This window comes from Ctenopharyngodon idella, chromosome 19, assembly GCF_019924925.1.
Source record: "Ctenopharyngodon idella isolate HZGC_01 chromosome 19, HZGC01, whole genome shotgun sequence".
Taxonomy (NCBI): Eukaryota; Metazoa; Chordata; class Actinopteri; order Cypriniformes; family Xenocyprididae; genus Ctenopharyngodon; species Ctenopharyngodon idella.
Window position 1 is genome coordinate 10,905,174 of NC_067238.1, and position 13,936 is coordinate 10,919,109.

The window sequence follows — 13,936 nt, forward strand, 5'->3', positions numbered from 1 at the left end:
GAAGGTCATGGTATGTGCTTTGGAGGTCGCTTGTGATCTCTTAACACGAACTGTGAGCTTTATTTATATATACAACCAAATAGAACTGATGTTTAGTCATTCGATTTGTGCAATAGATCCCCTTTTAGTGCCTAAACGAAATAAATGGTGACAAACCAGGACGAGATGAAAGCTAGTCAGTTGAACTTTTTTAAGCAGCAATATTGCCTATGACTATATATTTATTTATTTCACAATTTAATAAGATTTATGAACATATCTGAGTGACAAATTTCAAATAAACCATTTTCTTTCATTGCTGACAGAATATAAACTGTGGTACTTCAGTCAATTTAATAGTGAAGATTGTATGCTCATTCTATTCCAACTATACATACTGTAACCTCAAGCTATTTCAATGAAATGAACATTATATACAAAACATAAATCAATCAGACAGTCACACACTGTCATGAGCATTCTTGCGTCAATTAGACTTACATTGCATGTCTGCATATTTATGGTCATCCACACACACTTTTGGTTTGCTTTAGTTTTTATCTTGAAATCCAATATTAAATAAACATTTGTCCTCACAAAATTTGCTCCCACATTTATTTATATAATATATACATTTTTATTTTCAGAAACACCCTCACCATAAACAACAGCAACAAAGAAAAAGAAAAAACAGCTCATCACTGCAGGATGGATAAAGAAATAAAGTTTGCCCATTTTGAATAATCTTCAAATAATCTTACATGGACAAATATCTTTTTCAATAGCGCAGCATCATCAGCAGAGATTTATAATCTGGCTCAAGGTTTCCTAATTTAACTGGGCAATGCTCATTTGCCTGCACTGCACTGTTTTAATAGTTTCAAGAAACATGCAAACTGAGGTTTCACTAAAAGCTTTAAGCTACATGCCACATATCCCTGCTTAGCAATAACTATTTTTCCACAATAAAGAACATCTCTGGGGGGGAACCACAGCTGCCACTGAGAAGATGCTACAATTTTGCTACAAAAATACTCTGTCTTGATCAAAAAAAAAAAAAAAAAAATCATAAATGAAATACAAGTTTATGAAAAGTTCCTTTTGCAAACATCAAAATAGAATTAAAAAGCATTTTTGACAAATCCAAAGTTACCTCCTTCCTGCCAAGTAATATGTGTATATTTATGTACTTGTGTATATATTTTTTTGTATTATCACAAATTCACTAAACAGAATATGAAAAGGCAAAATTTAGTAAAAGCAAACATTTTAGCAAACAAAAATAAAAATATCTGGAAATAGCAATGTCATAAAGTCCATTCATTAGCCACTTCATACATTCATTAATATCTAAAGAAATGAAAACTGTAAAAGATGCAATATAGAAGGAACAACAAAATAATTCTCATCAACCTTTGAATAAATGAAAATAAAATTAACCAAACAGCCCCTTTTGACAAATATTTGACGTATTTTTGGGTGAAAATGTAAGGATTTGATCATTGCATTCAGAAATTTTAAACATTATTTGTGTTGACTTTCATGTAATAGTCTGACATATTTTACATTTTTCCAGTTTTGGCATGCCCATTTAAATTAGGAATATCTAATATAGTAGCTTCAAATTTTAATATATATATATATATATAAAAAAAAAAAAAACATAGATAAGATACAAGATACAAAAACTTCCACAAATTCTCTCTCAGTTTGAAACCATAATTTACCGCCGTGTTTCTTAATGGTTTCAAAATGAACAATACTGTCAACCATTTGTCAATAACTGCCAATGAAACTTCACAAATCACCAAAATTAATGCAAAACATTTCTTTTCCTCAGGCAGTTTAGTGCAATATTAGTGTTGACACCTCAATCCTGAGCTCTGCAATATTTCAATGGAAGCTGGTTTCTACAGCTGCCTCAAATTGAATATGAATAGAATTTGAAAATGTTTTGCATGTTCACAGAATCAAGTAGCACCAATATGCTGCAAAACCCTGCGGTTTAGTCTTTGGGAATACTTCAACATAGCAATGACATATATCAGTCTAAGACAGAGACGATATATATTAAGGCACTTGGTTTAAACATATATTGTTCTAGGGTTTGAGCATAAATTCTCAACTAATGATGCAAGCATTCTGCGCTCTATTTTCACCAATACCTTTGTTTATTGTTTTCTATCAAACAGGAACGGTTCTCTGAATGCTTTGTTTTTATTATTGCAAGTTTCAACTGGAATGTGTAGTCATTTATAAAGAGGCATAACCCCCCAAAAATGAACAATGAATGCAAACAAAAGAGCAAAACATTGACAGGGACTAAAAAAAAAAAAAAAAAAAAAACTGTGTAAGTGGAAAAGATGAGGAAAGATATGAGCCGAGAAGTAACTGGTTTGTGCAATAGCAGATGCTTGTGCAAAAGTCAGGTTCAATTTCTCCAACTGTCCTAGAAAAAGCAGATGGTAGTCACTCAAATGATCTCTGATTCATATGGAAATATAATACATTGCAATATTAGATCAGATCAGTAAAGAAACTTTAGTCTTTAATGAATTTCCCCATTACTTAACATGGCCACCCAACTGTATGCCTTCACCTGCTTTCTAATGGTGCTCCCTAAGGGGCATCAGACCCTCCGGCAGGTTGAAACGCCTCAGCTTCTGCCTCTGCTTCCACCTCACAGTCAGGATCCACAGAGTGAAACTCTGCCACATACAGGCTCTTATCGATGCTGCCAGGAATGGGCTTTATGTCCGTCATCAGCTGGTCCTCAACGGTCTTCAGGTTAAAACGATCCTCAGCAGTAATGAGATTGATTGCCAAACCCAGATGTCCAAACCTTCCTACAAATTAAACACAGCAACCATAAAATGATACACTATAAAACAAAAGCTGTTATAATAAATTAGAAACTACAATTTAAAAACATTAAGTGGTTATAATTATTTACAAAATAAATAAAAAAATTATATAAAATTATATATATAAAAAAAGATATATATATATATATATATATATGTGTTAAACAGTTAAATGAGTTTAAATATAAAATAAAAGTGTAAAATGCATAAGCAATATTAGAGTGACTATAAAGATAAACAGATAAAGAAAATAAAAAGGGAGGGCACATAATATAGAATAAAAATGTAAATAACTGAATCCAAAACACTAAGCATCTTTTATGCTTGTCAACTTCACCTGAGCGTCCTATGCGATGCAGATATGTTTCGGCATTTCTGGGGAAGTCAAAGTTGATGACCACATTTACTGCCTGGATGTCAATCCCTCTAGTGAATAAATCTGTTTGAAGAGCATAAATTCACTCAATTAGGAATACCTTAACAAAACATACATTTCATTTTTATAGTTGGGGTTAAAGGTGCAGTGTGTAAATTTTAGCGGCATCTAGCGTTGAGGTTGCAAATTGCAATATAGAGAAGCTACGGTGGCCAACAGGACAAAGATGTCGTCGTCTGAGACAGCAGAGAGTAAGCCATTCAAGCAAACGCGCTCTGTAGAGCAGTTTGTTCATTTAGGGCTACTGTAGAAACATGTCGGCGCAAGATGCCGATTTAAAGGGAAGACGTGCAATGTCTCTGTGGCTATTCGAACAACTGTTGTATGATTGACGTGTAAAAATCTTCTGATATGTCACCTGAATGCATTACACACAGTTAAACTCGCTGAGAAGATGCTACTGTTTCATGCGATCACAGATATCTCGTGCATCACGGCACACACAAGCTTTGAGGCAGTCTGTCTCAATCGAGATGTGTTATAGGCGGCCCTCGTCAGTCTCCATGACAGGTGCGGAGTATAATAACAGGGCAGTGTCAGTAGCTCACCGAGTGCAACCATTTGACGTCATCGACATAGAACGCACTGTGCACCTAAACAAAATGGTGCCGCCCATTGTCCATATGTGTCATGGATTTTTTAAATAACAAATCTTTCATGGGTTTTCTACTATATATTTCAGTAAGAGACATTGTATACGTTATATTAAGCCATACAAGTCTTAATACCAGGGGTTCCCTTTAACATGTAAGGGGACCCGCAGTGTATGTAGATAGAAATGGCTCATTCTAAAGCTGGGTGCACACTGTGCGATTTATAATAGTCCTTTACGATTGTTGCTTGTCAGACTGTGCGAACATGATCGTCATATCACACTGTGGGATCTCAGCTGTCATTTATGTCAGACTGTATGACAGTCAGGACGCGTTGAAAACGTACGCGTGCTTGAAAATTTGTCCGGAGTTTTACATCATCATTGCCAGAATTGCAACGGTCATTAATCGGCAATCGGTGAACTTGTCAAACTAGTGATCAAAGACTACAGATTTTTGCCTAGGATTACAGGAATCTTTTAGGATTCTCAAAATTTGTCTCAGACGACCAAATCGTGGCCAAAATCGCACAGTGTGCACCCGCCTTAAGGTAATAAAAACATGACGGTTCATTATGTAAGGTCTGAAAACATAGTTATGTATATTATATTGCATTTCTGTCAATAGATCCTCCTAAAATTAACACACTGCACCTTTAGGAGGTTTCTATTATACAATTATGAAAAAGAAAGAGATAAACTCACCTGTGCAAACAAGGTTCCTGCAGAGTCCATTTCTGAAGTCGTGAAAAACACGGTTTCTGTATTCCTGCCATGTGAATGAAATGAAGAACAATATGTTTGCAGTCACAAATAACAGCAAAATTTGGTAAAGTTTCAAGCATTTGACTGAAATAAATTAATCATACTGAACAGACTTGAAGAAAAATTGGAACTGACAACAACAAAAGACGTACCTGCATCATCTTTGCATGAATGTAGAAGCAGGAGTAGCCCAGCTGTGTGATCTTCTTGGCCAAAAGCTCCACTCGCTGAGTAGAGTTACAAAAGATGATGGACTGATTGATCTGCAACTGTAGAGAGTACAAGAGCATGGGTCATGTCAACTGTAGAAACAATGCATTCGGTGATAATTTACAAAATAATACCACAATTGACAAACCAAAGTTCCTTTAAGACAAGTCATTTCACTCGGCGGCCATCTTTGAAACGCCTCTCAGGCATGCAAGTGCAACTCCTATCTCTTTGAATGGGGAAACATCAAATTCTCCAAAGCTGTTTGCCAAGCTTTCGATTAAATTTCATATTTGTAATCACCAATGAAATCTGACAACAACTGTCTCATAATTTTTTTTCCAAACGCTCGAATCCTGACAAAAAAAAAAAAAAACTGTACTTTTTAGGCTGGATCAAGCTAATGCGCATGCACAGACCTAAATGCGCGTCTCTTGTGCCTCATTTTGGAAGCGTGCGTCTGATTGTTTTTTATAGAAACTGGTGCTTCCAACGGCCACTGCAGTGACGCGATGACTTTACCAATCGGCGATTGGCTCTTATTTAGAAGGCGGGACTTATTCCGCCATATTGCGCGTTGCACTTTCTCCCATTCAAAACAATACGAGTGACATGTCTTGTGTTATTCTATAGTCTTTGGACAAACTTACCTGGGGTCACATAATATTCGGCAATATTACTGATTTGACTGTACTGACACTATCGGATGAGAACTGAACTGAGCTGGATCACTGTTTTCTACAGAACTGCTTTATAGATGAATTGAACTCATTTCATATTTAATGATATTTACGCAGTTATTGAACAAAACTGAATCAACAGTGAACTGACCTCAGCTGAACAATGACACTATTTTCTCTTAAGAGCTGCTTTACAGCAGAATTAAACTGTTCGCATCACTGAAAAATTATTTTCCTGTTTATCCCTGTAAAGCTGCTTTGAAACAATCTGTATTGTATAAAGGGCACAAAGGTAAAGGTAACTCATGAGAGTAAAGGCTGGAATTAGGGTTGTCAAAAGTACCAATTTCAGTACCAAGTTGGTACTGAAATTTAAAAAATGTGACAATACCAGCATTTCCCCCTAGCATTTTAAGCGCTGTTGAGTGGATTCTCAAAAACACCTCTCTCACACACTCAACAGATATGTCTGTGATTGGTTACAATAATCAACGCTTGAAAAAACATGTTGTAAATCGTGTGAACAGACATAATGTAAATAGACATCTTTGACGCTCTTCACTGAGCGCTTACTACACAGATACACACGGAATAGATAAGCTGATACACGCCTGCTTTCAAACGCTCCTGTGTGTATTTGTGTAAGAGCTCGGTGAAGAGTGTCAAAGATGTCTATTTACAACATGTTTTTGAAGCGCTGATCATTATCTGTTTGAAGATATGTTGCCAATCACAGGCATATCTGTTGAGCATGTGAACACAATATCCAATCAGAGGTGTTTAAGAATTGAGAATTTTCTTTTTTGGTCCAGACCAAATGAACCAAGAGAACCAAACTACAAGTGTGAACACACCCTAAATTTGTTTAAAGCAGTAAAAAAGCAACAACAACAACAACAAAAAAAACCCTTCAGAATTCAAAACTAAGATGAAATTACTCAATGACTTATCATGGTTGTGACATGACATTTTACCCAGCCTAAATATTACTTTTTAAAATGTCCTAAAATTAAATTCACTATTTACCCTGGAGAACAGTGTGTTGAGGCAGTGGACTTTCTGTCTTTCTGTGACGTAAGCATAGTACTGGGTAATGCCCTTTAGGGTCAGTTCCTCCATCAGATTAATCTCATAGGGCTTCTGCAGGTGCTTTGCCTAAAGACACACAAAAGCGAATAAGTGGAAAACCTTCAGATGTAAAGAGAGATAAGCAGAATGAAAGCATAAATGTGTTCAAAAGATTTCTCTAACCATGAACTTCTGTACACTGATGGGGAACGTGGCCGAATAGAGCAGTATCTGTCTGTTCTTCGCAAGGAAACCAATGATGTCCTCAATAAGAACCACAAAGTCCCGAGAGAGCAGCTTATCAGCCTATAATAAAACAAGAAATGAAGCTTGAACTTTGATATTGGTGGTACTAACATCTATAAATAACACATACAGTAAATAACTGTAACTGCAACAGGAAATATGTTATTAATATTCTGTTGGGCATGTAAGCTTGTGCAGTGCTCACCTCATCCATAACCATCATTTGAACTTTATCCACTTTGGCTATGCCCTTTTTTATCAAGTCCAAAATTCTGCCAGGAGTTGCTATTACAACATGAACTGCAGAAAAGAGTTTTGAACAACATGCTTTTACTGCAGAAGATGACTACACTGTAACTCTTTATGATTAGGTACATTATACGTGATTACTGAGCTTTACCCGTCTCATCCAGGCGCATGATATCATCTCGAAGGTTGGTCCCCCCTGTGGTTGCCATGACTTTGACACCGCCCAGGTGCTTGCTGATCTGAATACTGATCTGGCTGACCTGCAGAGCTAGTTCACGAGTGGGAACCATCACGATGGCTGCAGGCAAATAGAAAGATAGCACAGTAAAAAAAAAAAAAAGGGGGATAAAATCTTGTGTAAAATGTTTTGAGAGAGAAAGCGGTACCCTGGATATAATCCTTTTTCATGTCAATTCTCTCTAGCAGGGGGATCAGGTATGCACCACTCTTTCCTGTCCCGTTTTTGGCACGAGCCAGTATATCGCGTCCAGAGAGGGCAATAGGAATACTCTCCTCCTGAAATCAAAATAAACAAATGACTATTTAAGCAAAAACACTGAGGATACCAATATTTTTCAGAAAGATTGATAGGTTGATTTATAGATTAAAAATAATGAGGATAATTATGTAATAATACAAGTACAAGTATAAATTAGGGCTGTCAAGTAATTACAAATTTTTATCTAATTAATTACATGATGTGTCATTATAGTCATTATTGAGATGAGAAAAGCATTAAGACATTACAAAAAGTAGCCTTAGAAAGAAATATTTGATTTGATTCAACATAGAATTTATTACACACAAACTTCTAGGTTACAACTGCCATGATTTTTTTTTTTTTTCAGAAGCTGCATCTGAACTGGTATTTAAGTATATTTACTGACTGTTTATTGCAGCTCAGAGGTGGCATAAATTTACACTGCAATTACAATTACTTAATGCCATGAGATTAATGGGTTTCAAAAGGGTATTTAGGTATAGTTCAACCAAAATTCTGTCATCATTTAGAAGATGTCACTGAATCATTGTTTACCCAATTGTTCAAAATGTGGATTCATTTAGAAACAAAAAAAACTGAAACAAAAACTGCTGTGCTTTGCTTGGAGATGCACAAGAGTTCTGCTGTGGCTTTATAGGTAATATTTTCATTGGCATTGAACTGTTCTATAAAATAATTTTCATATTTGCATATCCTGCTATTCGGTACAAATACTGCACTCGTTGCATGTGTGATGTTGCTTAACTACAGTACAGTCAAACCAAAAATTATTCAGACATTTTTGATATTTTTTTACTAGTGGGTGCAGGACACTATGGTTCATTTATGTAAGTGGGGATAGCAAAATAAAGTAAACTATGACATATTATACCCAAAAATTCTTCATACCGTGGACTACCAGGGTATGACGTGGACTTAATTATGTCAGTGTTATCTGACATATTTAAGATTAATTTTTTCTGACACAGTTTAACTCTGAGATCTTGTCATATTTTATTACCTTTTTTTAAATATAGTGAATAAACTGTATTAATAAATGAAATGTTCAAGGTATCTGAATAAATTTTGGTTTGACTGTTAATAAAAAAATAAAAATAAAAAATAAAACTCATACAGGGGCATTTTTCCCCCAATATCTTGAATTTTAGGGGCATTCTAACTGAATTCTATAGGCTACATTACGCAGTAAGTTGTTGCCCTGCATCATGTTCATCAAATTTTAACTGTATGAAATGTAAGATGACCTACGTAGGTCTGGGGTGGGGTAGGTGCATTAAATGCATTAATCATTTTAACACATTATTGTTTCATAACTAATTAATTAAATTATCATGTTAAATCGAGAGCCCAAATAAAAGAGCTCTAAAAACCACGGCACTATTGAATTCTTGATTCAGAAAGGATGACAGATGTTCTACGGTGCTGTTTAATATTCTATAGCTACAGCTGGTGACTGCTTTACATTTCCACTACCACTTTTGGTAATGCAGGAGCTGTTTCAAGGTTTATTATGTGCAATATTAGAATTACTCTAAAGAATAAACAAAGAAAATAAAAAGGGTGGGCACTGGTTTTTATCTAGAATATTCTTATTCAAAAATTGTCTTGGTTTTGCAGTTGCTGCGTCGATTACCTGAATGGGGGAGGGCTTTTCCCAGCCCATCTCAAAAATGCCCATCAGGAGCTCTCTCTTTAAGCAGTAGTCCTCAAACTCATTTCCTTTGGTTGCAGTAACATCCTTGAGAGAAAGAAAGAGCATGAGATAGATGGATCCTAAGAACATGTGTACTTATATGTGTAAAAACAAGGCATCTTTATATTGGCATTACACTACTTGAGTATTGTGATTGCACTGTTGTTTTAAAAATGAAAGTTAAAAAAAAAAAATCACTAAAAGACTTACAGAAGTTTTGACTCTATTGTCCTTATCGGGAAGCTGTAGGCTTCTTTTCCAGTCATCACCAAACCTGTGTATAAGTATGGTAAGTGATATACTACCATTTAAAGTTTTTTTTTTTTTTTTTTAAGAAATTACTCATTTTATTCAGCAAGGACACATTCCATTGATCAAATGTGACAGTAAAGACATTTATAATGTTACAAAAGATTTCTATTTCAAATAAATGCTGTTCCTTTGAACTTTCTATTCATCAAAGAATCTTAAAAAAAAAAAAAAAAAAAATTGTAGTATGGTTTACTTTCCATGCAACTGCTTTCAACACTGATTTAAAAAAAAAAAAAAAAAAAAAAAATGTTTCTTGTGAACATTAAAATTATTTCTGAAGGATCATGTGACACTAAAGACTGGAGTAATGATGCTGAAAATTCAGCACAGGAATAAATTACATTTTTAAATAATATATATATGTATATTGAAAAATATTTAACAATATTATTATATTAAGAGAGCATAAGAGACTTCTTTTAAAAACATTAAAAAGTTCAAAAATTCTGAAAGGTAGTGTACATAGATATGTCATATATAATAGACACATATTCTAACTAAACAATCAAGTCTATTGAATGTGACAACAATAAGCTTACCTGATGCCAGGTCCTGAAGCTTCCTGAAATGCACCGGCAGGTTTCTGGGACCCCATGGGCTCCTTTCCAGGCTGAGTAATTGCAGTTTGGGGTCCTAATTGAGATGGGGCTTTAGGCTGTCCTATAAACTGCCTGTTGTGTGTGTTCAACCCCATGACAGCTGGGCCAGCATTCTCCATCCTTGTTGCCATTTTTTTTTTATCTGCTTTGTGGGTATTTTCAGTTTATATTCTTTTGTCCACGTCTTTTTTCACTTTCTAATGACTTACCAAGGTCTAATAAGACCTAATGAGTCATTCACAGTGTCCACAAGGTCTCAGTAAAAAAAGTTTCACTGAAGAATCTTATGAGATATTTACAAATTCAACATACAGCTTAGGCTCTATTAATAAGAGCAATGATGCCACCCAAGGTGTATTATAAGAGCTCTTCCAAAAGAAGAGAAATAAATATTTATACGCATAAATATTGCACACCTGCACGCAGTATAGATAATTATACCCGGACAGGTGTGATAAAGAACTAGTCTGCTAAGGCAGTGTGAAGCACTGAAAGACCTAATGCTTCTCAGGACCAGAACTTTCTTTTTGTGCGTCTAGACTTATGCAATATTTACACTTTGAAAAAACAGTGCTTTGTGGTCTTTTGGCTGACGATTCTCACTCTTTCTTGTTCAGATGCAGTAAAACTCTCAAATGTCCTGATCAGAGAGACCAGTCTCGGTTCATTTATACATTTGTCTGGCACGTAGGATTCACTCCAGCACATCTGAGAGTAGAAAAAAAATAATAGACTAAGTAACACTTCAGGGTGACACTTCTGTTCAAAAGTCAAACAGGGCTGAATACAAGCCAGTTCTATAAATAGCCAGTTGGAAGTCTTGTGTATGTCCTTTCCTCTGTGTTGCCCTCCAGTTGTGCTCACACCTGTGCCACCTGCAGAGAAACAATGTTAAAATCAATGACAATTTACAAATTGCAAATTACCTGGAAAAATTCTGGAAGCTTTGAGGGATTCCAAATATTAATTTTTTACGGTTTTATGGTAGTAAATATATTAACTGTTATTTTGGTGGAACCTATGGTTATTATTGTAATTTATTGTAAATGAAAAGTTTCTATAAAACTTGCAAATGTGATAATATTGCTCTATGCTCCCCTGGCAAAAAAAAAAAAGTATCGTGGTACAGTGACGGTATTAAATGGATGATTCCCATATTTAAAAGCTATGGTATTTAAAGCAAAAACTAAAGGAACATATATTCAATTAACATGTTTATAAAAAAAAAAAAAAAAAAAACACACTGGACAAAAAAAAAAAAAAAAAAAAAAAAAACACATGGTAACATCGTGGTACTTTTTTACATTTTTGTTAGTGTCATTAACAGTAACTTTATCCCTGTTAAAATGTCTTACTTTCTTACATTTGGTAAATAAATGTCACTGGCTTAGATCCATATATACTTTCGCTTGTTTACAAATAATTACATTTCAGTTAATTCAAACCAAAACTTTTACACTATGTTACAACTTGTAAATGTAAAAATATAATAACGGACAGCGTTTCTCTTCGATAGTTTACACAACTCTGGAATATGAAATAAAAGTCTGGCTTTAACTTTTTAAACACAAGCATCTCAAACGTACACAGAATGAGACTGATAATTGTTTCCAGACCACAAACAATATAAACATCGTTTTACTTAGTTACTTTAAGGCAAATCATAAAAAAATCCCAAACAGACTGACATCAAATTGTTTAGCTAGCAGAGGACTTGTGCTAAGCTAGGTGGTTAACATTATCATATTAACGTTACTTCATAATACACGACGGTAAAAATCAAACATTTACCTTTATTTGTATCAATATCCTATTCTGCCTTACACATTAGGTAAATTACTTGGTTATCAACGTAGTATTTATCATGTCGCTACAGGCAGCTTGTCTCTTTGTTGTATTTCTGTCAACACGGTCGACATGTATTGAACGTCAGTGGAGTTCATATGAGCGCTGCACATCTGAAATGCTGCCATCAACGGTACGGAGGCTCTTATGACCATACAATTTGATTTATTTACTGCGTTTCTTTCTTTTTCTCCTTAAAACTGCTATGGTAACCATAGTGTATTTCAAGCATTCTTAGTCATAATAAATATTAATAAAACAGAAAAAATATAAAATAACAATAAACAAATATTTATTATATTGAAATACAAAAATAATACTAATTAATTAATAATGCATGATTTCAGAATCCTACTGTTACTCGAATATATGGTGACCAAGTTACCACAGTTTTATTGTAGTAGTAACGATAATTGCGCAAAATACAGACGCAAAACAGCTCAGGAAACAAAGATGCTTTAATGAAAATAGTGGATTATTTATTACTGCATTTTACCAAAATCCTCCAAAATGTATAATTTAGAACAAACATTTTTGGAGTTATGAGGGGAAAAAAGCACAGGTCAACATGTTCTGAATCTAATTTGGTTATGGTTATGAATACCTTTCAGCTGTTTAGTTTACTGGAACAGGAACTGGTAACTAGTCACAGCAACGTTTCTTGTGCATCTGTCCAGTTCTTTTTAAGGAAATTATGAGGTAACATGGTAATATAAAGGTTCAAGTGTAGACAACAGTATGAAAGAACACAATGGTGTAAAGCGCATAAACACATCCTTAAAGGGACAGTTCACCCAAAAAATGAAAATTTTGTCATCATTAACTCACCCTCAAGTTGTTTCAAACCTGTATGAATTTCTTTCTTCTGCTGAACACACACAAACACAAAGATATTTTGAAGAATGTCATAACCAAACAGTTGATGCGCTATCAATGGAAGCCAATGGGTCCCATCAACTGTTAGGTTACCGACATTCTTCTTCAAAAAACATTTTTTTCTTTTTTTTTCAGCAGAAGAAAAAAAAATTCATAACTTGAGGGTGAGTAAATGATGACAGAATTTTCAATTTTGGGTGAACTATCCTTTTTAAAGGTATCATAGTTTTTAGTATAAGCAAATATCCTTGTAAAATTATATCGTACATTTTAAAATGAGCTTACATTGTAATATCATATTAGAGTAGGGGTGTCAAAGTAATTTTAGGTCAGGCACCTTATGTGGGCCAATTAATTCTTTTTTTTTTTTTTTTTTAATTATCTGTAAAATCATGGAGAGTGTATGCACAAAACATGCTCACTAGTGCACTAAAGCAACTTTATCCTGCTTTAATAAGGAATTTTGAGGTACAAAGCACAATACTGAATTGACTCATATAATTGAAGGTTACATTTTTAACCCTCTGGTTGTGTTTGGGTCATTTTGTACGGACCCGGAGAGTATTGTCTTTTTCCAAAAAATGCTAGTTTATGTTATCGCATTGGACTAAAACGTACTGATTTTACTCACCCAGGGTATAACTACTTCCCCAAATTTTCTGAGAATTTTTGTATTTTTTCTACTCACCTTGTTACACTTGTGATGTTCCCGGTCAGAAATGACCGGCCTACAAAAAATTGCTTATAAAGCTGTCATTAAAGTTGTGCTTTAATTGTATTACTTTTAGGATCTAATAGAAATATTTGACCAAAAAAAAGCATTATTTGTGGGTATTTTTAGCAATATTGAACAAAATTTTAAAACATTTTGAACAATTTATCACACTAGTGTGCTTTAATGTTTATTCAGGAAGTTTGTTTTAAAATACTTTTATTTTGTACAAAAGTCACACTTGTGGTTTTCCTGGTCAAAAAAAATGACCAGCCAGTGAAAGTGAATCAGGGAGACTGAAAATAATC

The 13,936-nt window shown here is 34.4% G+C and overlaps 1 protein-coding gene across 2 annotated transcripts; it reads right to left on the reverse strand.

The window, feature by feature from the left end:
- Positions 1 to 592: 592 nt before the first annotated feature.
- Positions 593 to 12,164, reverse strand: LOC127500731 (probable ATP-dependent RNA helicase ddx6). 2 transcript variants are annotated; one of them, XM_051872148.1, is made up of 14 exons: positions 11,987 to 12,164; positions 10,136 to 11,070; positions 9,495 to 9,558; positions 9,225 to 9,329; positions 7,476 to 7,605; positions 7,241 to 7,387; positions 7,046 to 7,140; positions 6,778 to 6,900; positions 6,553 to 6,681; positions 4,789 to 4,905; positions 4,577 to 4,640; positions 3,181 to 3,282; positions 2,579 to 2,825; positions 593 to 2,423 (listed from the first exon to the last, which is right to left on the reverse strand). In XM_051872148.1, exons 2-13 carry the CDS (start codon positions 10,324 to 10,326, stop codon positions 2,599 to 2,601), a joined length of 1,494 nt encoding a protein of 497 aa, XP_051728108.1. In that variant the 5' UTR covers positions 10,327 to 11,070; positions 11,987 to 12,164; the 3' UTR covers positions 593 to 2,423; positions 2,579 to 2,598. The 2 variants fall into 2 exon arrangements, with proteins under 2 accessions (XP_051728108.1, XP_051728109.1); XM_051872149.1 differs by having other exon boundaries at positions 593 to 2,428.
- Between the last annotated feature and the right edge of the window lie 1,772 nt (positions 12,165 to 13,936).